General features: G+C 33.3%; 2 protein-coding genes across 15 annotated transcripts in view; both read right to left on the reverse strand.

Annotated features, from left to right (window-relative positions):
- The window catches only part of LOC108347360 (chromatin modification-related protein EAF1 B), a 29,773-nt gene extending 22,627 nt beyond the window's left edge, over nucleotides 1–7,146 (reverse strand). For 7 of the 13 annotated variants that reach the window (XM_052868033.1, XM_052868032.1, XM_052868031.1 and 4 more), the window contains exons 1-7: nucleotides 6,871–7,145; nucleotides 4,933–5,123; nucleotides 4,773–4,827; nucleotides 4,593–4,690; nucleotides 3,096–4,455; nucleotides 2,870–2,989; nucleotides 2,442–2,714 (exon numbers count right to left, since the gene is read on the reverse strand). In XM_052868033.1, the coding sequence (XP_052723993.1) occupies nucleotides 2,442–2,714; nucleotides 2,870–2,989; nucleotides 3,096–4,455; nucleotides 4,593–4,690; nucleotides 4,773–4,827; nucleotides 4,933–5,075 (2,049 nt within the window). In that variant the 5' untranslated portion in view covers nucleotides 5,076–5,123; nucleotides 6,871–7,145. The other 6 variants (XM_052868029.1, XM_052868025.1, XM_052868026.1 and 3 more) reach the window with 4 other exon arrangements.
- A 9,134-nt stretch (nucleotides 7,147–16,280) lies between these two features.
- LOC108347215 (G-type lectin S-receptor-like serine/threonine-protein kinase At1g11330) lies at nucleotides 16,281–23,665 on the reverse strand. 2 transcript variants are annotated; one of them, XM_017586378.2, is made up of 8 exons: nucleotides 23,069–23,665; nucleotides 22,057–22,830; nucleotides 21,444–21,572; nucleotides 17,946–18,100; nucleotides 17,649–17,859; nucleotides 17,062–17,302; nucleotides 16,828–16,978; nucleotides 16,281–16,729 (listed from the first exon to the last, which is right to left on the reverse strand). In XM_017586378.2, the coding sequence occupies exons 1-8, from the start codon at nucleotides 23,565–23,567 to the stop codon at nucleotides 16,424–16,426; spliced, it is 2,466 nt and encodes an 821-aa protein (XP_017441867.1). In that variant the 5' UTR covers nucleotides 23,568–23,665; the 3' UTR covers nucleotides 16,281–16,423. The 2 variants fall into 2 exon arrangements, with proteins under 2 accessions (XP_017441867.1, XP_052724555.1); XM_052868595.1 differs by having other exon boundaries at nucleotides 21,444–21,581.
- Between the last annotated feature and the right edge of the window lie 820 nt (nucleotides 23,666–24,485).

Below are 24,485 nucleotides of genomic sequence, written 5' to 3' on the forward strand. Positions count from 1 at the left end.
CTTTTCTGACATGTAGGGTACTGTATGTGGTACTGGTAACCGTAATCATTCTACCAATTTTGTGAATATGATATTGAGTTGCCCCACTATCAACAAGAACCAATCCTGCAAAGACCTCTTCTCATCTTTTCATGATATTCCTCATCTAGTACCCTCAAGACATTGAAAACTGTACCTTTCTCTTCTATGTTCGCTTTGCTTTGGCTTCCATCCTTGTTCCTTCCTTTAGATGATTGAAACCTGACAACACCACCAGTTCCATAGGACTCCAAGATAGTATGACCTTCTCCTTGCTGACTCATTTTCAGACTTCCTCCTCCTCGATTCTGGAATTGGGTTCTGGTTTGGGAGTGCCAATCCTTCTTTTCATTGATCCCATTCCCTCAGTCAATCAAAAGGGTGATGCCCATCATCAACTTCAATGACGATGGCCATTAGAAAAATTTCCACACAACTTATCTAGCTGGATTGTCTATAATGGGCCCACTAAAATCTCAAATTGCTTTCTATACTTCTTGATTGTGTCCTCTAGCTTCAGTCTAAGTACAATTTCAAACGAGTTATACACATTGTGAGCTGAAATCTTCTCAAGATTGCATCTTTTAACTCCCCCCAACTGATATTCTCCTGAAAGAATCCCACACTATAACCAAGAAAGTGCCTTTCCCTCCATGGCTACCAAGACTGCTTCCATCTTTCTTCTTCATCAAGTTCCCTCAAACGAAATACCTTTGAGTTTCCCCTATCCAACCCAACACGTCATCTCCTTAAAAAATGGGAAGTTCCAACTTCCTAAAATTTTACTCATTTGCCAAATTCCCTGGCTTTGTGATTGAATAAATTGTTGCCTCCTTGGTTTTTATTTTTCCCGTACATACCTCCTCCCATTTTAAATTTTCAATTTCAATTCACCCAAGATTGGAATTTCCTTCTTGGTTACCCCTCATTTGACCAAATTTATGGATCATCTTCCATATGTTGTAGTGATACTTGTATCCAATCCTTCACTAAGCGAAATTCTCTCTTTAGAGCTTCAATTCTTGCATTCATTCCTTGCAAATCATCATAGACATCATTGGATCATTATGCTCAATTACCAGTAGATAGGATTCAATTAATTGAATGGAAGATTTTGAAAAAAGAACAAGGCAATCAGCCTGTATTTTACTAAATGTCTAGTGATCTATCTGACCAAGTCATACAATGAGGCAGTCGAGAAAGCTCTCCTCCACTCCTTACAATTTCTGTATCAACTCTTAACCCCCAACTACCACCCCTTACCCTCTTATTCATGCGCCTATTTACTTACAAATGTGTTTCCCCTCCATTAGCCCTCACATGCACTCTCTTAACCACTAGTCTCCTATCATACAAGTAGCATTGATACCAACTTAAAGGTATCCAAGCACTCGAGAGACCCACAAAGCTAGATATTAAGGGGGGGAACAAAGCAATTAAATACTCCAGTGAGCATATCATACTACTCAACGTGGGGGACTTAGACACCCCATAATACTCAAGTTCCTATCATAGCACTGCTCTTTATTTATTTTTCAGGTTTAAAAATGTATCAATAATGTATAAGATGCTACTATTGTACTATCAATCCTTATTACATTCAAAAGCTCTTATCCAGTAATAGTAATAATAGTAATAAGAAATAAAACAGCACTGATAGAAATGATAGTATGTAGTCTTCTAGCAAACTCCAATGGCAACCAACAGCAATATTAAATGAGTAATTAAATCAAGAGGAAAAAACATCAATAGAGAAAGCAAAAGCAAACAGACAAGTCAGAAACTAAAACATCTTTAGTACACTACCATTTGTTTCAGTTTATCATCAACCTTCAACCAATCCATACAACCAGTTTACAACAAAGGCTTCATTGGGAATTTTAGCACCCTTAACCAGCCCTGTCAAGTTGTTCAAAGCATAAGTCTAAGCATAGTTCACTATTTTCTACATCATACAGTAGCTTGCTTATATTAGTTAGTAAATTAGTCAGCTACGTTGCATCTGTTGTAACTGACAATTACTTGAAGACTGTCTGTCAGTGATTATATAGACTGCAAGCAATATATATAGAGCACCTCCAAGATCCATAACTTAATCACTTTTGTCACTGTTAGTTTCCCTCAATCTCTAGAACTTTCTCTTTCTATTTACTTATCTCTAATCTTCTTAATCACCAAACACTGCAACAACTTTATATTCTTACACAGTCTGTATGGAAATGCAATTCATGGTTTCAATCATTCAATTGTGTAGACTAAAGTAGAAACATTCAACTCCATACTTAATGATTTCCTAAAAGCAACTCGCTCAATAAATTAGAAAAAGAAAATTCATACAACAGCAAAAATCTAGCAATACAAAGACCAAATTCAAATAGCACTGTTTCTTTTGTAGACAGAATGAGAAGGACGGAGAAAATAACCAGCGGCAGCACATTGAAATTTCTTCTCTGCTCTCTGATATCTTCATTTGCATCAACATTTTTAGATTTAACACAACCCAAAATGCAGTTACTGTCAAGATCATTGTCTAGAAGAAGTTCGGCTGAATGCCAAAACTGCATGACAGCCTTTGCTATCTTGTGAGACAAAACTTTTGTCTCTAATTGTTTGTTTAGTTTTTCAAATCTTGACATACAAGTAAAAGCTGCCTGATGGCCCAATTGTGCAGCAGCAGCTGTCTTCCAGAGACGCTCCTACAGATGAATATTTTAGGAGAAATATTAACATTTACGCAATTGCATAAATAATTCTAATGGCAATTATTATTTTGCTTGATTCTAAAAGTAAAAGATTTCCGCAGAAAGTTTGAGAGAGCACAGCATCACCAGTAAGAACAAAAAAATAAAACCTGAGCAAAATCATTTGCCAGCCATGCCATTTCCTCAAGAACAAAACCCCAATGTGACTTTCTGTGGTTCTGTGTTGGTAACGAGCGAAGAGATAACTCCACAATTCTCTTTCGCTTGGCCTGTTTAGTGCATCACATCAGACCTTCAAAATTTACTGAGCAAACGTCCAAATGTAACCAAACAGTATATACAAAAATCATTGGAAATGGAACAAAAAATAGAGACCTCTATAATTTGAGCCTCTTCCAAAATAGAATCTTCATGGGCCTTGTCTACTAAATTCATATTGTGCATAGCACATGGTTGATCATCAGAGGTGGCACTCTTTACCGTTTCAGCTAGAACAGTCTGAGGAGATTCTGATAGTGACACGTCCACAGGAACCTGATGTCTTTCTGAGCTGCTTTCCTTGACAGAATTGGACTGATCCACTAAGACAGTATCTTTATCAGCTTTTGCTGTGGTACTGTCGTTGTGTACTCCCTTGATATTTGACATGGAGGAACTATTAATATGGAAATCTTCCTCAGCTTTGACGATATTATCACTACCAGAATGATCTGGACAATCAGCATCATGTTCATTGCTAACAATAGCACCATTTTTGGTCTTATGCCTATCTTTCACAAATTCACTGTTGGCAGATTTCAGCTTATTCTCTAATGTAAATGTTTGTTCCATGGTATTTTCATTGGCGTCACCACTCTTTGTATTAGTACACATATCACTATCATTATTTACATGCCTACCAAAACTAGTTTGTGTGCATGAGGACCCTAAACCGAAACTCTTCTTGCCTAATCTAGCAATGTTATTTTGGCCTTCATTTGTTACACTTTTCCTGCCTACTTCTACATTGCCAAATCCATTTGGCTGACAATCATAAGGCCCATTTTCAGCTTTAGTAGTAGGTATGTGAGATGGAGAGTCACGATTGACAACACCTACTGGTTTGCTTAGTTCAACCACATTAGCTTCTCCAGTAGCCATGAGAATTGGATTTTGAACAGTATTGTCTTCAGAAGGTAGGGTTTCACGATTTTCTTTTAAGTTTATGTTCACTGTAATATCCAATTTGTCTTTGGGAACACTAGCACTACCAATAGTGGATTGCTGATCTCGGATCCCAACCAACTCATCATTCAGTGTATTATTAGTCGTTAAATTTTTAGTACCAATATCACAATTTAAACTGGAAGGGTCGGGCTTAGATATGGTTGGTAAATTAGGGCTCTTTTGGTTATTTGTTTCCAACAGTAACCCCTTTGCTTCCCTTGAAGGCCCTCGAGGACCATGAATTGGTCTAGATCTATTCCTTCTTGCATATGGCCGGAAAATAGCTGAATCTTCAGTCTCCTTAGCATTTTGACTTCCATCAATTTGGGAAGATTGTTCTGACACAGCAATATTATTCCTCCTATTCAAGCACCTCCTTTCAGTTGCAGGCAACTCATTCTCCCCGTCAAAAAGTTGCAGATTATCAGCAGTATTAGGTTCACTAGCCAAAGGAGCCCCTGGTCTAGCACTACTGTCAACAGAATCAGTATGAGGGGAGGCAGTCAATGCAAAACTACCTTTTGCTTCACTGAGACCAAAACAAAGAAAAAGTGACATGAGAAAAAAGCAATAGAGCATTAATAAATTAATACACAGAAGATATTAATAGAAAGATAACTCACATACATACAAGGAAAAAGATTAAAATAGAAAAGAATAGTCAACCTGGTCACAAACTGCTCATGAGGATGATCAGTGATTGAAGTAGACTGCACACTAACTGAAGCAGCATTCCCAGACTTAAAGTCCAGAGGATTCCCACCCTGCACTTTCAAAGTACAGGTGACCCTCATTTACATCAAAGTATTATGAGATTCAAAATGCAAAGGAAAAGAAAATTCATACTTTTTCAAGAAATTCAAGCTCTCTTCTTCTTTCTTCACGAGCATCATATTCCTCTCTGAGATCAACATGCAATAGTTATTCTTTATGCATAATAAATTGATAGGCAGTCGAAAAGGTAATCAAACACAAAATGCATCCACATGAAGGGTTGCCCCATCACCTGAGCTCTGCTTGAGCCTTTTCAATTGCTGCTCTGCGCGGAGAGATCTTCAAACCTATCCCAATTCCACCATCAACAACTCCTCCCATAGAATCAACCTCAGCATTTACAAGGAGAGCGGAACCTGATTTACATCCATTCATTCCCAACTTCTAATATCTTAGAGCGTCGCTTCCCATCTACTGAAGTGTCTGCCAAATTTGTGAAGCAAAAAGGGTAAAAGAAGGCATAAATGAAAATAACAGTGATTTATAGCTACACAAAAAATTTAAAGAAAAAATAACACTAAAATACTAAGACACAAATAATATTTCTAAGAATTTGGTTTTTATCCAATGACATCATATCCATTTGGCCAACTTCACCTAGTGGGATAAGGCTATTGTTGTATTAAGACACGCAATATTTCCCAGCAGTCAATTAGAATGGTATTTTGTTAGCACTATATGCCAGCAATATACAGGAACACGTATGTGTGAAGGAACTAAAACATTACAATATTCCATGATGCCTTTTTCCAACATACAAAGCTGCTATTTAGAGACTATGAAACTGGGCCCCACCAGGTAATTGATAGATATCTGCTCAAGATCGTTGGAGGATCTGTTAAAAAGGATCAAAAGCCTTGATATCTTCTCCCAATCTGTTATCAAGGGGTAGAATCCCTCTAAATCCCTTAATGACACTATCTTACTCGGTAGCCAAGCATCTCATTCTCACCACAGCAAAGGGGACTAACCCTCTGGAAATGGATCTGATGTAGTATACAAGCCTTCTAGTACACATACTAACTTCAGTGTAGGTATGTTTCGCATGTACACCACCCACAACCACTGTATGTGGAGCCTCTATCTAGCAACCATCAGTTGTCGTGGAGGATCATAAATAAGTAAGAAAAACACTCCATAAAAAAATGTGTGACCTGATTTCCAGCAAGGTTTAATCCACTATCTGACAGGTTCGTGCCAATTTGAAAGAGTAATGAACTCAACCTGAAGCATAACTATTAAGTTAAAATGTCACAAAGACACCTTCCAAACAACGGTGAATAGTCGTAAAGTCCTTTATTGGGAAGTCCTAGAAGAGGTGGGAAGGATGTAGATTATAGAATCTACAGGAGGTGGAAAACATAGTCTATACAAGTATTATCTATCAGGGAAGTAGAAAAGTGGCATATTCATATATACGTGGTAATATAACTCGGCAACTGAATGAAATTAAAGATCAAGATGATCACAAGTAAGCATATTATTGACTACATCTTCTACGTAAAGATAGGAGCAACATATACACGGTCCAATAGGCTACAGAGACATCCAAAACACTTTCCAAGATGAAAGGATGAAGGCACCTTAGTTTAAATTTCTCAAACAGGATAGCACATGCAGACAAAGGTTGCAGACTCTTCAATGATGCCTTGCCAACTAATAGCAACGAGTAAAAGTGTGTGTTACTTTATATTCAGGTACTAGTCACTAATAAATGCACGTATTGAGAAACTAATGCATGCATGAACGCTGCCACTTGCCACCAATAATATTTTTTCCTTTCAAATTCTCAAACCAACATAGCAAACAAAAAGTTTAAGCTTCAAATTTCAATCCAGCCACTTCGAAGATATGCATTCCATTTAATTTCCCAATGGGGGGACACAACCCTCCTTTATTTAATACCACATTAATATAGAATACCCATAAACAGACAAACCGGAAAGCACTTCCAGCATAATGCACGACACAGTCGCATGGAGACAACAATCAAGCACAATTCGCCCCACAAAATTAAGCCCTAACAGAGCTTATTTCCTCCAATTTCCCCAATTTGCATGATCCTAGGGTTTCCTTGGGAACAAGAGAAAATGCCAAAACCACAACAATTGGTGCATGAGAAACACCTGAATCCACAAAAGATTAACGTAATTGGAAGGTAGGGCGCAACCTGAGAGCCCCAAGAGGCCGTTTCAATGTGAAGTTTCTCTCTCCTAGGGTTTTGGAAAAGGGTCACCACTTCGATCACGAATTGGCCAAAGAGAGTAACATGTAGCAGCAAATGTCAGCCATGGAAACAATTCTGAAGAACCTAACGTCTCCAATTTGGGTAATCGTGATGCTGATTTTGTTCCTCTCTTTCTTTCCCTATATTCTGCACGTTCCTTGTTCTTCTTGCGCGTGTGGGTGGAGAGGGACTATGCGAGTTGTTGTGGGCTGGGCATGAAGACGACGACGTATAAGGTGGTCTTCAGAATTAACATTTTTATTCCTTGATTCTTTCATGTGACTATTTTTATTGACATAAGATAAAATATTTATTTCATATTGACCCAAAAAAAAAAAGTGGCTTAATAGCCTCTTTTGTCTCTAGTTGTGCTCGATTGAGTTAATTTGGTCATTGATTTTAAAAAAGTGTTTAGTTGGTTCTTACTTAGTAAATTTTGTGTCAATGTTGTCCCTTTCGTTAAAAACACTAAAGGTGTTAATGGATTGATGATATGCCAATATGAATTGGTAACGTGTCAAGTTTAAGTTATGTGCGTGGTGACGTGGTAAGCAATGAGAGGTTGAGGTGAATTTTACATATTGGGTTTTAGAATTTGGGAAAAAATTGAGTTAGGACACAAGGTATCGATCCTCCTTCTCTGGCTATGCTGATTTCTTGGTCTCGCCGACCAACACTGGAGAATCGCCCCATTGGAATTCCTACAACCAAATTTTAAGTCAAAATTCACACAAAAAAATATGGACAAAATAGGGAAATTTCATACATTATCGCAAAGCTAACAAATCCAATGTAATATCATTTTGATAAAACCAAAACAAATTAAAAACGGTTACACCCATAAATTACACGCTTATCTCATAAGGGAATGGTAAAAAACTTGATTTTTCACATGAACAACTTGTTCTGGTGGTAAAGTTACCATAAATGAAAAAAAAAATACAATTTTTTCCCTTGGTTACTACTTCTCATCATCCACTGAAAATTCCCAGCAACCCAAAACGAAAAACACCAACACATTCCATTCACAAATACAGAAACCCTAAAATCAAACCCCCAAATTACAAGATCAAAACCCTCAACCTTGGGCCTCCATCCTGCAAAGAATAATAGAACCACAGGAACAACCCCAAATCGCAAACTAGAAATGACTGTATGAATCCTCAAAACCGCGATGCATCCCCACGCAAGCCCTATCGCCGTAGAAACATCGGAGAACGAAGACCACCACACCGTGAAACGCCCGTCCGCTCTTCACAACGACGCCATTAAACAGGGACTTTGGCACCGCAAATACGTCAAGAATCGAGCCATCGCAGAGGCGCTGCTACTGCAAGACTCACTACGCCACGAGAAAGGAGTTCGCATCCTAGCCACCCGAACTCACATCCCCAACGTGCAAACCCCCCCCCCCCCCCCCCCCCCCCCCACCCAGAACCAAGAAAGAGAAGAGAAATGAAGCCTTCTCCCCTTGCGGCACAAACCGAGAACAAAAAAAGATGTAGAAATTGAGTGAAGAGAAGATGAAGGTGGGTGCTCATGTTCCCCTAATCCGCTTCTAGTGAGAGAAGAAGAGTCTCAAGATTGACTTTTGTCCAAGAGAAAGAATGAACAAAGAAAGGAGAAGAACCCAAAACTAGGTTTGGCCGTGAAAGAAGAGAACCCCTAATCAGCCCTAAATCACATTTTCCCCAAATAAAAAAACCTTATCCTAATAAAACACCATATCTTCTATAAGTCAGTTACACGTCAGTATGCAAAAAATAATATATTGACACGTTCCCAATAACTGGTGCCAGATCATCAACTCATTAACTTTGTTTGATTATACTTAACGGAAGGGATAAATTAGATGCAAATTTTACTAACTATGGACATATTCTAAACACTTTTTAAAATAGGGACTGAATTGACATTGTCCAGCAAAAGTGGAGACCAAAGAGGATATTAAACCAAAAAAAATTCATCGTAAATAAAAGGTTTTTGAAAGTGAATACAAAGGCCTAAAATTTAGATTTGTAAGATTTATTAAATTTATTAAAATTGATGTTTAAAATGTCTGGTAAAATATTGTGTTTGTCAAATACATATTTAAGAATGTTTTTTTTTCATTTATGACTTAAAAAAAAAAATTTTAATTTTGTAGTGTTACTTAAAATAGTTTTTGTTTTTTCATCAACTTTATATGAACATGGCTAACAATTAATTTCAAAATATTTTAATTTTTTAGAGTGGTGGTTAAAAATCAACTAAATTATAACATTAAATTACTCAAATAATTAATTTAATCCTAATCAAGTTAAAAATTATCATACTTGTCCATATTTTTTCTCACTTGACATTTTAGAGTATGATTTTTCCAAATTTAATCAAGATTATATATTTTGAATTTATGATAAATAATTTTCGGTGTGATATATTTTTTCAATTTAATTCTTCAAAAAATATTAAAAATGATAGGTTGAAATAGATAAAAAGTTATGCCAAAAACAATTGTAATGGATTAAACTTTTAAAAGATACTTTAACATAAAAGACAATAAAGATAATGTAAAAATGTTACAACTTTAACTATATTTTTTAAAAAAATTAATTTTTAGGGTTAAATATGTGTTTAGTCCCTCAACTATCAAGCGATTTTAGTTTTAGTCCTTCTTTCAAACTTTGGTACGCTTTGATCTTTGTCCTTAAAGAAACTATAATTTTTCGTCATCCAAAACTAACGTCGTTAAAAATAGGCTGAACTGGCTAACGGTTGCCACATCATTTTTTTTCCTTTTTCTAACATTTAGTCAATCTTTCCCTATCAGTGTACGAAGGAGTTGGGAGGAGGGAGAGTGCCTCCGCATGAGTTTCTAGCGAAAACGAGAATCGCTTCCTTGTTAGTGCACGAAGGAGTTGGGAGAACGCTCAAAGGACACGATCTTAGTAGGGTTCGAAACACAATTTAGGCAAAAATGGGATTCCAAGATTATAATCAAACGAAACCAATTCCAAAATCAAATGAAAATGGGATCTCATCAAAGTTTTGGAAGGCGCAAATCAGAAAGATCCAAACGATGGGGTTGTGGTGGAAGAGGTGGACGCAGTGATTTTGGATATGGTGGAAGGAATAATGACTTAGGATATGGTGAAAGGGGTAGTGATTCAAATTATGGAGCTAGGGGAACTGCTTCTTTTGGGAGAGGAGGTCGTGGTTTTGACTATGATGCTGAGAGGTTTGTTATGTTGATTTTTAATGATATTTGATTATGGTAGAATATTATCTTAATTTGCTATGGTAGAGGATTCTTAATGCTGATGAAATGGTTACAAGTTTGTTATTTCTGGAAGCTTGGAAATTTGGCATAGATGAAGCTACTAGTAACCGGACATTATGCCTTTTTTCTTGTTTTTCTGAAACTCGACTTCGTATCCAGTTGGGTTCTTTGTTCTCATATAGTCACATCAGAACATACGTTATTTAGAAACTAAAACTAAATTGTTGTATTTTTCCACCTAACCCAATGTGAATCCACTTATCTTCGCCATTGTACTGTGTTGGTTTCTTCCAAGTGCTTTTATAAAGGTTAGCTTACTTTTGGGGAAAAAAGAAAAAAGAAAATTGTTGAGTCCTAGCCACGACTCAACAGATCGTGAAGAGCCTCAAAGCCGCCAAAGAGGATCGCGAAGACATGCTTCTGATCTTCTCCACCTTCGATAACCGACTATCCGACATCTCTGACCTAATAAACGGTGACGATTCTAAATCCTCTAAAGAGGAAGAACTCGACCGCTTTGAAGTTGTGGAGAAAATGATTTTTGCCAACGCATCTGTCTTTGACGAGCCTTCACGCTAATCCACTTCTCTCTTCCACCCTCCTAACAATCCCGCTGAGTACTTTTCCACGGTTGATGAGATCATCCACTAGATGGAGCAGTTTTCGATTGCACCACCCTCCTCTACTGTGGGACGCATAGGGCCCGCCATCGTGGACCCGGCAGAGAACGCGATTCAACTTGTAATGTCACGACTAGAGGACGAGATGTGGCATGTGCTGATTTGCAACACGATCCCGCTCGACGCCGTGAACCGCTACAGTTCGATCAGGAGGGTTTCACTCTCGTTCGGCTTGCACGACGGCGCCATTGACGATATTGTTGAGTTTTGTTTGCTTGCGTAAGCATTATGGATAAGGCAGGAGGAGAGGTGTGTGGCTGCGACGTCGATAGAGGGTTTAATGAACAAGAAGAGTGGAAGAAGGAGGGAGAGAAATGTAAGGAAGGAGACGGATGGAGAGGAAGGGAGAGAAGGAGGGAAAGATTAACTCAGTGTCAGAAAAAGAAAAAATAAGGTAGCACACCGTTAGCCAGCTTATCCTATTTTTAATGGCGTTAGTTTTGGAGGACGAAAAATTATAGTTTCTTTAAGGACAATGATCAAAGTTGAAAGAGGGGCTAAAATTAAAATCGCTTGATAATTGAGGGACTAAAAGCATATTTAACCCTAATTTTTATGGATATATATATATATATATATATATATATATATATATATATATATATATATATATATATATATATATATATATATATATATATATAGAGTAAGAATTTAAAATATTTAAGAGTCTGCAAAAGGTTGAAGACTTCTCAACCTACATCAAACCGAAAAAGCATATATTCACATAAATAATAGGACAAATCATAAAAAGATATAGAGTAGATTAAAGATAATTACACAAATTAGGAAATTCTAAAATAAATGAAACTTATAAACCCTAGGCCCAATAAACAAGTAGAGTTGTCAAAACGGACCACCCGACCTGATCCGGCCAGCCCACCACAGGTTGGTTACTTTGTGAGCCAACCTAACTCGACTCATTTATTAGCGAGTCACAAAAATTCGAACCCGGCCCGACCCACCACAAATTGGTGGATAAACGGGTTGGCTCACTGACTCACTTAATTACAATTTTTTTTAAATAAAAAAATTACAAACTTTCTATAATTTAAATCTAAACAAATTTCACTTCCAAATTTCACTCCCAACATGGGTGTTTTATTAATTTTGAAAATAAGAAACTTAAATAATTTTTTCAAGCAAAAATAAAATAATAAATATTTTTTTATAAAATTAAAATTAAATTTTAGTAATAACACATCGGGTTGAAGAGCAAGAAATAAAGTCCATTGTATGCTTTTAGATACATCTCAACTAGTAATAACATTTTACAATAAAGATACTTTGTCCTAATTTTTTTTCAAACATGTAAAATAATGTATAAATATATTTTTTATAATTTTAATACATTTTATAAATTTGACACTCCAAAATTTTAGTACATCCTTCAAAATTTTAGTACATCTATTTTTAACACTTCCAATATATTTATTCAAAATCCATTACTAATTGGAAAAACTTCATAAAATTACAGAAATTTTTTATTTACTTTTTAAATAGTCAAAATTATAAAAACCATTGAAGAAACAATAAATAAATATAATTCTTTTTATAAAAATAGAAAAAGTAAACTTGATATCTTTTTCCAGTCTTTTAAAAAGTAATTAGTCTATATTTATGCTCTAATATTATGGGTAACTGTAACACCTTGATTTTTGATATGTCACGGGTTAATAAAAATCAGTAAAATTCAAAATTTATCATAGCGTAGAAACGTACTTAAAGAAAACCTTATCCTATTACATTATTTTGAGTAATAATTTCTCCTTCACAAAATTAGTGATCATTCACATCATTCTAGTTTGCATGATAGTTTTTGAGATCATAGTAGTTTCCACTATGGGTATAGTGAGGATGAGTTCCATTTAAAAGTTGAGAATGACATTCCATATTTTGGTAGTAAAGTTGATCTAGTGTCATACTTAGATTGGGAGAAAAAACTTGAAAACTTCATCCATTCATTATTAAGTGTATTAAGTATCATATAGTTAGGTTGTGTTCTTCTAGATTTCTTATCCATGCATGTGAGTGGTGGCATAAAAGAGAGTATGGTGTTGAAAATGGTAGAAAATCACTTCTTTCAAGAAAAACCAAGAACTTAAACATGAAAATAGAGAACTCATGGTGAAAGATAGAGAAAATCGTAAAAATGAAAAATAGTTATTTCTTAAAGAGAAGAAGTTTCAGGAGAAAGTTTAGAAGGTCTTCAAGGATAAGGAGAGAAGTCATATTAAAAGAAAGAAAGATGAGCAAATAAAACTAGCTAGGAAAGAAAAAGAGAAAGAAGCTTTAAGAGCTAGGGAAGAAGAAATTCTAAAAGCTATAAGCTCTAAGAGAGAAAATTAAAGATAAAGTTGAAAAAGCTCAAAGAGCTAGAGAAGAGGTGATTCATAGAGCAAGAATTGAAGAGGCTAAAAGAGTAGGAGAGGAGGAAGCTAGAATAGAAAGGGAGGAGAGAGAAAAGAAAGAGAAAGAAGAAAACGAAAGAAGAGAAAGGGAGAGAGAAAAGAAAGAGAAACAAGAGAAAGAGAAAGAAGAACTTGATATAAGAGAAAAGGAGAAGGGAGAACTCCTACTCAAGGAAGAAGTGCTACTCAAGGGACCTCCTACTCCCACAATCATAATTGAGTCGAGAGTTTTAAAGGGAGTTTTCCAATCTTTGAACTCTTATCATTTCATTAATATTTCTCATTTCTTGATTGCAACCTTTACTTTTGAAAATCTTTTAACTCCACTTCCACTCCCCATTATTTTAAACTTCTCAATAGCTTTTGAAAAATCACACTTTGAGTTGTTGTTGCCTGACAAGTTATAAATAACTCAAAGTAAACAAAAACATTTTTGTAAAGTAGGCCTTATTACTTTTAAAGAAAAACCTAAAATGATGAAAACCTTCTTCAAGCAAGTTGATGAAGACTCCATGAGTGATGTGCAAAAGCCATGAAAGATGAAGGAAGTGTGATGTGAAGAGTGGTCTTGGGATGCTTCTTGAAGGAGGTGAGGCCAACCAACAAGCCCAAGTAGCATTCAAATTATTCAACATTGGGCCTTGACCATTATTGACCCAAATGGTATAAAAACCCTACATTACTTGGCCCAAAATACAAGGCTAAAAATAAAACCTACACTACTTGACCCATAATACAAAGACTTGACCTACAATATAAGGCCTAAAAAATTATTCCTACTATAGAAGCACCATGATGGCCTAAGATGGTCCAAGAGAGAGAGTCTAGGCTCATATTTTACAGATGACTTCAACTCTCCTTGAAAGTGCTTCATCATGGCTAAGGGTATGCAATTACTCCCTCTGGAAAAGGATTTTCCCTTAAATCTTCAAGTTGTCTTATGGAAAATCCTCTTCCTTTCTGGAGATGTTTGGCTTTCTTCCTCAAGGGTTAAAGACCCTTCTACATAAAACATAAGATAGTACAAGTGTTGGTAGAATAATTATATAAAGTATGTAGCTTCCAGCATTATACACCTTTGATCAAATGAATGATCAAGGTCCTTAATTTTAGGAGCATTTTCTTTAAAGCTCTTGTTTGCCTTGTGTTGAGTGTATGTGCCTTTGGAGTTACTTCCCTTTTCAGCACAAGGTTTTATTTGGTTTTGTCTTTCCATTCTTCTTGACGAATATAGTAAGAAGACTTCTTTTGTTTTTTCACACAAACCCTTGGCCTTTAAGATAATGACTCTTTTTTTTAAGGAATTCCTTGGACTTGTGTACTTTTCTTTAACGCTTAGAAAATTGATTGTTGGAAGTGTCTTTATTTTTCTTTTTATCCTTTTCTTTTTTTATTTTCTTTTTCATTTGCATTTAATCCTTTTCCACTTGAGAAGGTGTGAGAGGATGAAGTACAAACTTCCTCTTATTGTAAGTGATGGGTATTTCATTTGTATGACCATTATGTATGGATTCTTTGTCAAATAACCAAGGCTTTCCTAAAAAAATATGGCAAGCATCCATAGGTACTATGTCATATAGCACATTATCCTCATAATTACCTATAGATAACTTAACCATTACTTGATTAACTGTCATTTCCTCATCATCATTAATCCATTGAAGTTGGTAAGGTTGAGAATGGGATAAGATAGTTAATGCTTATTTCTCAACCAACCTAGTGCTACAACAATTATAACATGCTATTTTCTAAAACTTTGCATTTTGTGTGAAATATGTTCTCTTTTGTGTTAGTTATTGAGAACTAGGTTGATTTTGGAGAGCTTTCTTATCATAAGAAGTTCTCCTTCACAAGGATGGACATATTCTCTTTTGGTTGTGTTAAGTTTTTCACTCTCACTCTCACTTTCCTCATCTTGACTATTATAGACATCAATATCCCTACAAATCATGGTCTTTTTGGTGAGGCATTGTGATGAAATGTGACCTCTAGGTGTATGCCATCAGTTTATGAACCTACTCTAATACCATAAAGAAAATGATACACCTTCTTCTCCATAAGATCTAGCTAAAGGGCCCTATACATGTGACTTAGAAAATCTATCCAAATTGTGCAATAATGCATTGTGGAATAATGCATAAGATGATTTGAGTATTAAGATTCATGGATAAAGGTAAATGAAGAAAACTTTATCCTTTGTTCTATATTAGTAAAAGTGTTTTGAAAAACAAAACATGACCTATTATCCACTTGGCTTCCAATAACTTTCAAAATGATCTATAAGGTAAAAATGTGACTATTAAATTTGACATTACAAAATCTTTTAATACACTTTATCATTATTTTCTTATGAATGTTTCAAAGGCTTTTAGTTTTGAACATAAATAATGTAATTGGATGAGTATCATCTTACATTATAAGTTTGTAGTGAATGCTTTTTTCAATGCTAATATTGTTTTTTGGACCTTTTGATATTGTTGGACTACTTCAAGATTTTCTCCTTCAATCATTTTTTCTATTTTCACATTTATAGGAATGTTTTTTAATATAAATTAGCCAGGGTTAATCATAAATAAACTTTTATTTGGTGGAATTATTTGCCTAATTTCATGTTATGTGATCATTTTATATATATGTTTGATTCTCCTAATTTTAGATTTGTTTAATTTTCTTTATTACATGAGTTTTGGCTTAGTCCCTTCTTTTTTTTTCTGTATTTTTTTTCTCTTATTTTTAACCGTGGTTTACATGTTACAAATAATGAAAAATCAAGAACTCTAAATAGTTAGAATGTCTTCGTTTCATAGCATTACTTAGCACATCAATCCTTTACATAAAAATGGAGACAAAATATGCAAAATAAAATAAACAACAAAACATACGAAATCATTGAAAATAATTTCAAAATATACAACAATGATTTTTGTAAATTAAGTTGTAAGATTCTATGAATATTTAACATTTAATCATTTATAACTAGTCAAATTACATAAATAGGAATTTCTAAGAGTTAGCAAATTTCATATAATATTCCTAATAATACTTAAAATTAAACACTGAACATTTTTTAAGTATACAATAGTAATTAAATTATAACTTAAACATAATAAATTGTAGTTAACAATAAAAATACTGAACCTAATTTATTATCTACCTTGAATTTCACTTAGAGTTACATTGTTGTTTGAGTTAGATTGACTTTTCTGAGAAGACTCTGAACTCTGACAATTTTGTTTTTGAACAAAAGCAACTTGTCTTGGAGGAGGAAGATGTGTAATCTCACTTATAAGCATCAAAACCACAGTTGATATAGATGGTCTTTCTTTTGTAAGTTCTTGCACACATAAAAGTCCTATGTGTATGCACTTCAACATACTTTTCTCAAACATTGGATCCAATATCTCTGGATCTATTATAGTGATAATGTTTCCTTCATTCCATAGTCTCCATGCCTAAAACAGCAAAACTTCGTTAGAAAAATTAATAATCATTTTGCTTAAGTTGTAGAAACTTCCTTAGAAAATGAAATAAATAAGTTATAGAAACTTACAAATCCAACAAGACTGAGTGATTGCTCATCATTATGAAAACTAGTATTTCTTCGTCCACTTACAATCTCTAGTAATAATACTCCAAAGCTATACACATCTGATTTTTCTGAGAAAAGCCCCTCCATTGCATATTCAGGTGGCATATAGCCACTACATTGAAAACAAATATTATAATTAATAAATACATTATTTAATATAAAAACATAATGTATAATATTAAACATATTACTTACTAAGTTCCAACAACTCGTTTTGTGTTAGCTTCATCATCATCTCCTCCTCTAACAATTCTTGCTAAACCAAAGTCTGATATTTTTGGATTCATATCATTGTCCAGTAAAATGTTGCTTGCTTTAAGATCTCTGTGTATAATTCTTAGTCTTGAATCTCTATGGAGATAAAGTATTCCTCGTGCTATTCCTTCAATTATGTTGAAGCGCTTTTTCCAATCTAAACATTTCCTTTGGAGTGGATCTACAAAACAATAATGAATACATGGAAAATATGAAAAAAAAATCTAAATTTTATATGGAAGTTAATAGTAGAATATAGTTACTTAAATCATAAATAATGTTAGGAATTCAAGTATGAGTTGAAAGTCACACATTGACTAAAAATGAAAAAGTTAAGTGATATATAAGAAAAAAAAGACCTACAAACATTTAAGCCTTAAAATTTTATATTGGAATTGGTGTGAAGTGTTTTATATAAGCAAATCATATTTTGGATGTGGTCAATTTTCTCCAAGTCTATCACACTAAAAACAATTTCAACAAAAAAAAAATTTAACAAGAGACTAAAAGTGGCAAGAACTACTAACCAAAGAGAAATGAATCTAAACTTTTATTTGGCATAAACTCATAGACCAACATTGGTTCGTCTCCTTCTATGCAACATCCAAGAAGTCTTACTAGATTTCGATGTTGAAGTTTAGAAATCACTACCACTTCATTCATGAATTCTTCCAATCCTTGTCCAGATGTTTTTGAAAGTCTTTTTACAGCAATTTCTTGTCCGTTTTCCAATTGTCCCTACGACAGTAAAATATGATTGATACTAATTTATAATTATTATTAATTTAAAAAAAAATAAACATCTTTTATACAAATAAAATTACCTTGTATACAGGACCAAAACCTCCCTTTCCAAGCATATTACCAAAGTGAAAATTGTTTGTAGCATTTGAAAGCTTTTCAAATTTAAATAGAGGTAGCTCTTCCAATTTAGTAATTTCCTTTTTATTTCCAATAATCACATCTTGAGGGACACTTCCTGAGTTAGCAATATACGAATTAGTAATACAAATTATTTAGGCGAAATAAATTAGGAATAGAAATTCTAAAAAGCAAAATTTAACTATGTACGATTCATGATATGTTTTATATTTGAAATGTTCAATTTTTTACATGTAATAATGAATATGATAATGTTAATGTTTAACAATTATATTGAAAAAGAAAAATATTAATGCATATAAATTTCACTTTAGTATCAATTAATGTTTATAATTATTTCAAAAAAATTTAATAAGTATATAGTCAATTCACCTGTCTAGATTAGCTAGAAGTAAAATCTTTATGAAATAAAAATAGGTCATGAATGATCTTAATTATGCATCATGTCAAGCTTTATTCTGGAAAGACAAAGCTAAAATGTTTTGGTTCAAGGATGGGATAATTTTTTTTTTCATTATGTGATTAAAAGTGTGTTAATGCTAATGGGATTCATAGACTGGTGGAAGAAGGTTTAGTTATGGAAGATCCTAAACATATTGAAGAACATGTTTCACCTTCTATAAAAAAATTTATGCATATTTTGATTTTAATTTTGTCTATATGAATTTCAGGGAAAACTTAATTGTCAACCACATTCCTAATGTTGTTTTAGAGGAAGAGAATATATCGTTGATCAACTGTTCTTCTAATTATAAGATTAAGAAAGTTATTTTTAATCTCAATGAAAATAGGGAACCAAGTCCAAAGGGTTTTGGTGGTTTTGCCTTTCATTCTTGTTAGAATATTTTAGGGACTAATTGTGTAGTGTTGTCAAGAAATTCTATTTTCAAAATTGGGTGTTAATTAGGATGAACTCTAAGGTTGTTTCTCTTATTTTTAAGTTTTTTTATGACTGATAGATTGGCTATAAGGAGATAGAGGATATGGATTAAACAACAAAAATAAAAATCAATGTAGAGGATATGACAAAGGTTGAGGTAGACAAAACTATGGTTATCAACAAAATCAGTATCAACTAAAACAATCTCAAGAAAAAAAGGAATAAAAGGAGATGATTATCAAGTAAAGTCAATTGACAAGAAAAATATGGAATGCTATTGGTGTCACAAGTATGGTCATTACAAATCATAATGCTGATTAAGTTTTCCAAATGCGCATAGTGGAACATCTAAATTCATAGAGAAAAGGAAAAACAATTTGAAAAAAATCTCATTGTTGATTATTTGTCATGAAAGGGAGTCAACCAATAAGAAATTGTGGTATTTAGGCATCAAGTTCAACAATCACATGAATGTAGATAATTTTTTATTTTCCATTCTTGATGAAACATTTAGAAGTAATGTGAAGTTTGGAAACACTTCTACAATCTCAATGATGGGAAAATGTCAGGTAACTTTACTAACTAAAAGTAATCTCACACCTTGTCCAATGTCCTTTTTCATCCTAAATTTAAAGACCAATTTGTCAAGTATGGTTTAGTTAAAAGAGAAGGCTTACGAGAGATCACAATTAAAGAGAAGGAGTGTAAAATACTAGATGGCATATTGGGGTTGATCACTCAAGTGGCTATGACAACAAATAAGATGTTTCCACTTTACCTTAATCATTATACTTATTAATGTTATGCAACAAGTTCGAAAAATCAAGTGTAACTATGACATTTTCGTTATGATCATCTTGTTCTTGGAGGTTTACCAACACCTCAACAAAAAAATATGGTAGGTGGTCTTCTTTATTTTTCTAGTCCAACGTATACATGTGAATAATATATTCGTAACATGTAACATCCGAGAACCATTTTCAAAACGAAAATCTAAGAGAGTAAGAAAACTATTGGATATTGTGCGCTTTAATATTTATTGACCAATTAATCATATTTCTAATAGAGATACAAAATATCTTATCACTTTCATTGATGACATGAGTATGAAAACTTGGATTTACTTTTTGAAGGAAAAGCCGAAAGCTTTATCAACTTTTAAAAGCTATAAAGTAGTGGTTGAAAAACAAGTAAGATAACCAATACAAATGTTGTAGACTAGTTGTGAATAAGAATATAATTTGCTTGAATTCACTATGTTTTATAATAAACAAGACATAAAATGAAAATTGACGATATCCTACATTACAACAAAATGACATAAAAAAAAACATCTTTAACATTAAGAGTCAAAGTTTCAAGTTTTGGTCATAAGTTGTCAAATGGAACCTTCCTAGATTTTGCAAGATACAAGTGAGTATGGAATTTTGTACAGAAAGGGAGAAAAGTCATATTTGATTAACTTTACATATGTGACTATGCTTATGACAAATATGATAAAAAAAACACATCTAGTTATGTCTTTAAGATGAGATTTGAAGTTGTTTCTTAGTTTTCTCATAAACAATCAATTTTCACTATCAACTAGATAAAGATAACTTATAGCTAACTGTATCAACATGTGTCTACCAAGCAATTTGATTGACAAAACTTCTAGATAAAGTTGATTTCAAACAATAATAACCTACTATAATTTAAAGTGACAATGTTTGTTGTAAAAAAAAACACTCTATTTCACACTAAATAAATAAACATATTAATGTTCAAACCATTTATTAAAATTAAATTAAAAGATGGAATAAATAATAAAAAACTTGATCAAATTTACTATCGGAATGGAGATCAAATAGCATACATATTAAAAAAGACTCTCAAACTCAAACTTACAACATTTCAAATTATGGTAAATGTTTACAGTTAGAAAGATAGAAATTCTTACTTTAAAAATGATATTAGAAAGTAATGTCACTTTAAGAAAGAATGTTCGATATTTTTAACTTTCTTATTACATATTTTATACTGATTAGTATTTCATTTAAGTTGTTATGCTTTTCAATATTTTAGGAGTTACTTTCCTATTGTATAAAGTCTATTTAAAAGTTTTTCTTAATTAAATAAATAGTGTATATCTTTAAGAAGAGTATCTCTTTTATATCTTTCATTTATGTTGTTCATATATCACTTATTAAATTTATCACATTTGGTGAAAAAAAAAATACCATAAAGAGAACAGCTTGACTTTGGAAATGAAGTAATAAAAAGTTCAACCTTCACGGCAGAAAAGCAAGCTAGCACACATGGCTACATCAACCTATTCATCGTATCTTTTAATTCGTACTATATTCCTGCTCACAAAGATTCGTTCAAATTTGTCGGGCGATATTATTTTAATGTTTTTGTCTCTGAAGTTTCCCTATCATGGAAAATGAGTAATGTCCACTCTTTTCTTAAGTATGTAGAAAAAGAAGGGAAGATTGGAAAATAGTAAACGTGATAAAAACAATTAAGGAAAAAATTAAATAATTATTCAGATATAAATATAAATATAAGGCAACTTTACCTGTATGGTTAGGAGTAAATTTCCGCCACAAAAGATAAGCACCGACTGCAATTGCTAATGCTCCAATTGCAGTCATAATACCGATGATTATTAATCCCTTGTTTTCTCTTTTCTTTTTATCACCACTAGCTGCATGTTCTTCAGTAAAAGAACCAAACAGTTATAAACAAAATTGATGTACTTTAAGCTCCGTAACATGTAAAAAGGAAAAAGGTATGTTGTTTTCTTTTTTTAGTTATAAAATTAAGTAACGTATTTTTTTCAACTGGTGAGATTAATTTTAATTTATATTTACCTAATCAGTTTAGAAGATAAAATTTATACCTTAGAGTTGACGAAAGATTCTCAAGATAATCTAAAATTTTAACATGATAATTTATATCTAATTTAATATTACAAAACAAATTTACAAAATTACTTTTGTATTATAATGTAATATAAATTGGTTATTTATATAATCAACATAATATCTCAAACATTTTTATGGTTTAAAAGTTTGGAAGAAAAACACTAAAAGAAAAAAAAAGAATTAACATAAAGTTTTCCTAGTAAAATAATTATAATTATTGTAGTAAATAATCCAACATATTGTGAGTAAGAAGAGAAAACATACGTAGAAGTTGTGATGGCACACGAATGAAGAGATCAACCCCTCCATAAGGAAATTTCTGCAAATCAATCAATTCCCTGCTCCAATACATGCAACCAATAGAAGAATCATATGCATAAGCCAAGCAAGAGCAATTTGCCAAGCAATCTGCACCACATTTGTCTTGGTTTCCATCTGATCTTTCTGCAAAGTCAGGCACTTTCATATTACTTTTCTGCAAAAAACCATCTCCTTGAACTTCACTCTCATTTCTCAACTGGCTACAATTCAGTGGCACAGTCCTCAAACACCCACTTGTCCAATTTCTGCTGTTCCATTCCTCTGGCTTGCTTGGCTCAAACCCCTCAAAACAGCTGCAAATTGGTGATGTGGAGTTATCACAGCTTCCAAAGGGTCCACACTTCCCATAAAAGTCACATTCATTTTGATCCACCTCAAGTTCCAGAAACTTGGTTCTGTTCAAAAACTCTACCAATTTCAGTGTGCCATGTGGGGTTATGGTAAGGATTCCAAACATTGCAGGTTTTTCAAAGTTGTACGTTAGATATGCAGTTCCATTATCATTAGGCTCAAAACGCCACCCATATAAATACTCAGTTAACATTCTTGGTGAACCAAGGAAAACTCTTCCATTCCATGGACCAGTTCTCCAATATGGCGTTGTTTTGTTGTACCAGAAAAACACTTCTGGTGCATCCAACCTTTCAAGGCTCCCAGTGATGTACCCAGATGAAGGATCAGAACTGCTTTTCCATGACACATACTCAATTTTCTTACCTGTTATGATCCACAGATTCCACATCAGATCTTCCTTTACATGTTCTTTTGTTTCACATAAAGTTTGGATATTTTCACATGATGAAGTATCTAAGAGTATAATATCATAATCAAGTCTTTCAATCAATGTGTGGAAAAGAAAAAACCGTGATTGAAAGAGAAAACTTGTGCATACTTCAATGGGATGGCATAAAAAGAAAACACACATACAATAGTAAATGAAAGTATGGTGGCTTACCAGTGATCCTATTGGTCGCAATTTTCATCTGTGGCACAGCAATATCAGCAGGGTGTGTGAAACTGTCCCACAATGGTGTTAAACTTGAGTCACCACGCAGGATCAGATTTCCTGAATTGTCAAGTTGAGCAGTAGTGTTGGTAGCACTAACCGATATATTTGTTGACCATATCACACTATTTTTTCCATTCAGCACCACAAGATTCCCATCCTTGTGAATTTTCAACACCCCAGATGAATCATTCAGTGGTTGATCTCTATTTCCTACCCATATGATGTAGGTTTGAGAGAGATACCAGATTGCAACATAGCGATGTGTGGAGTTTCCAGGGCTGAAAAATCCAAGCTTGAAGTCACCGTTGCTTGAGCTTATAGTCTGAGAATCAGAGTCCCTGATGAATCTGGTTGATGTGATGGTATCATTCACAGAGCTTACACCTAAACAGAAGCTGGAAAGTATGAGCAAAAAAACGTGATTGATGCTAGTTGGAAAACCCATGAATGTGGGAAAATTGGTGTTGTTTGAATGATGATTCTCTCTTAGTACTACTTTGGGTTTTCCATGTTAGTCTTCAAAATTCATGTTCATGTTGAGCACCAAACTATGTTGTCTTAAGCTTGAGTTGACTTTAGTTACGCGTTAAGCATGGTAAGTAGAGTGGGAAAAAAAATTCTGTATTCACATTATTTTATTCAGAGGCCAACTTGCGTGTACCTTGTAACGGAAAATTAATAATTGAACTAAGACTACAATTCATTTTATGTCAATTAATTAGGAGTTTTTTGGCCTAATGAGATAGACAAATTAATATATAAAAGATGAACCAGGTCACTGTTTGAAAAATTATACTAATTTGATAACAAAAAATGAGAGAAAATAGTTATAGTAAGCAATATGTGCAAGCCAAGAGACAGTGTATGTTATTATTTGAGCTTACTTTTGGACATTAATCTATGGAACTATTCAACGGGTTCATTATTTTCTTTTGCTTTAGGTTATTCAGGATAAATAATTATTTTCTTTTTTCAGTTTTTATAAGAATTGGACAGGACAAAAATTTTGTAGACAACTTTTTCTATTGTGAAGAAGATTATTATTGCTTTTTCGAAAATGGTACCCAATTTACAATTTTTTATAATAATATGTATATATAATAATGTGTATTAAAAAATAAAATAAATATGATTATAATAAGTCATTATTTTGAGTTGTCAAATATGCATAGGTGATATTATTATCTTTTATTTTTACTAATAAGTTCTATCTTTATAAAAATTTATCTTTAGAGGTTTGATAAATATTGAATAGATTTTTATCACCTTTCAAATTGAGATTTCAACATTTTTTCAAAGTCATAAATTAAACACAAATCACTTTGGTTGAGTGAGTTATCTCTTGGTGACTAAACTTAAATTA

The sequence above is a fragment of the Vigna angularis genome, chromosome 9, assembly GCF_016808095.1.
Source record: "Vigna angularis cultivar LongXiaoDou No.4 chromosome 9, ASM1680809v1, whole genome shotgun sequence".
Taxonomy (NCBI): Eukaryota; Viridiplantae; Streptophyta; class Magnoliopsida; order Fabales; family Fabaceae; genus Vigna; species Vigna angularis.

Bases quoted from the DNA above. Each gene is read 5' to 3' on its own strand.
- LOC108347215 (XM_052868595.1), bottom strand. From the start codon at position 23,567: ATGGGTTTTCCAACTAGCATCAATCACGTTTTTTTGCTCATACTTTCC. The intron at 22,831-23,068 runs GTAAGCCACCAT...GGATCATAACAG, and splicing joins TGCGACCAATAGGATCACTG to GTAAGAAAATTGAGTATGTG. The intron at 18,101-21,443 runs GTAAAGTTGCCT...TTGCTAACTCAG, and splicing joins ATTTACTCCTAACCATACAG to GAAGTGTCCCTCAAGATGTG.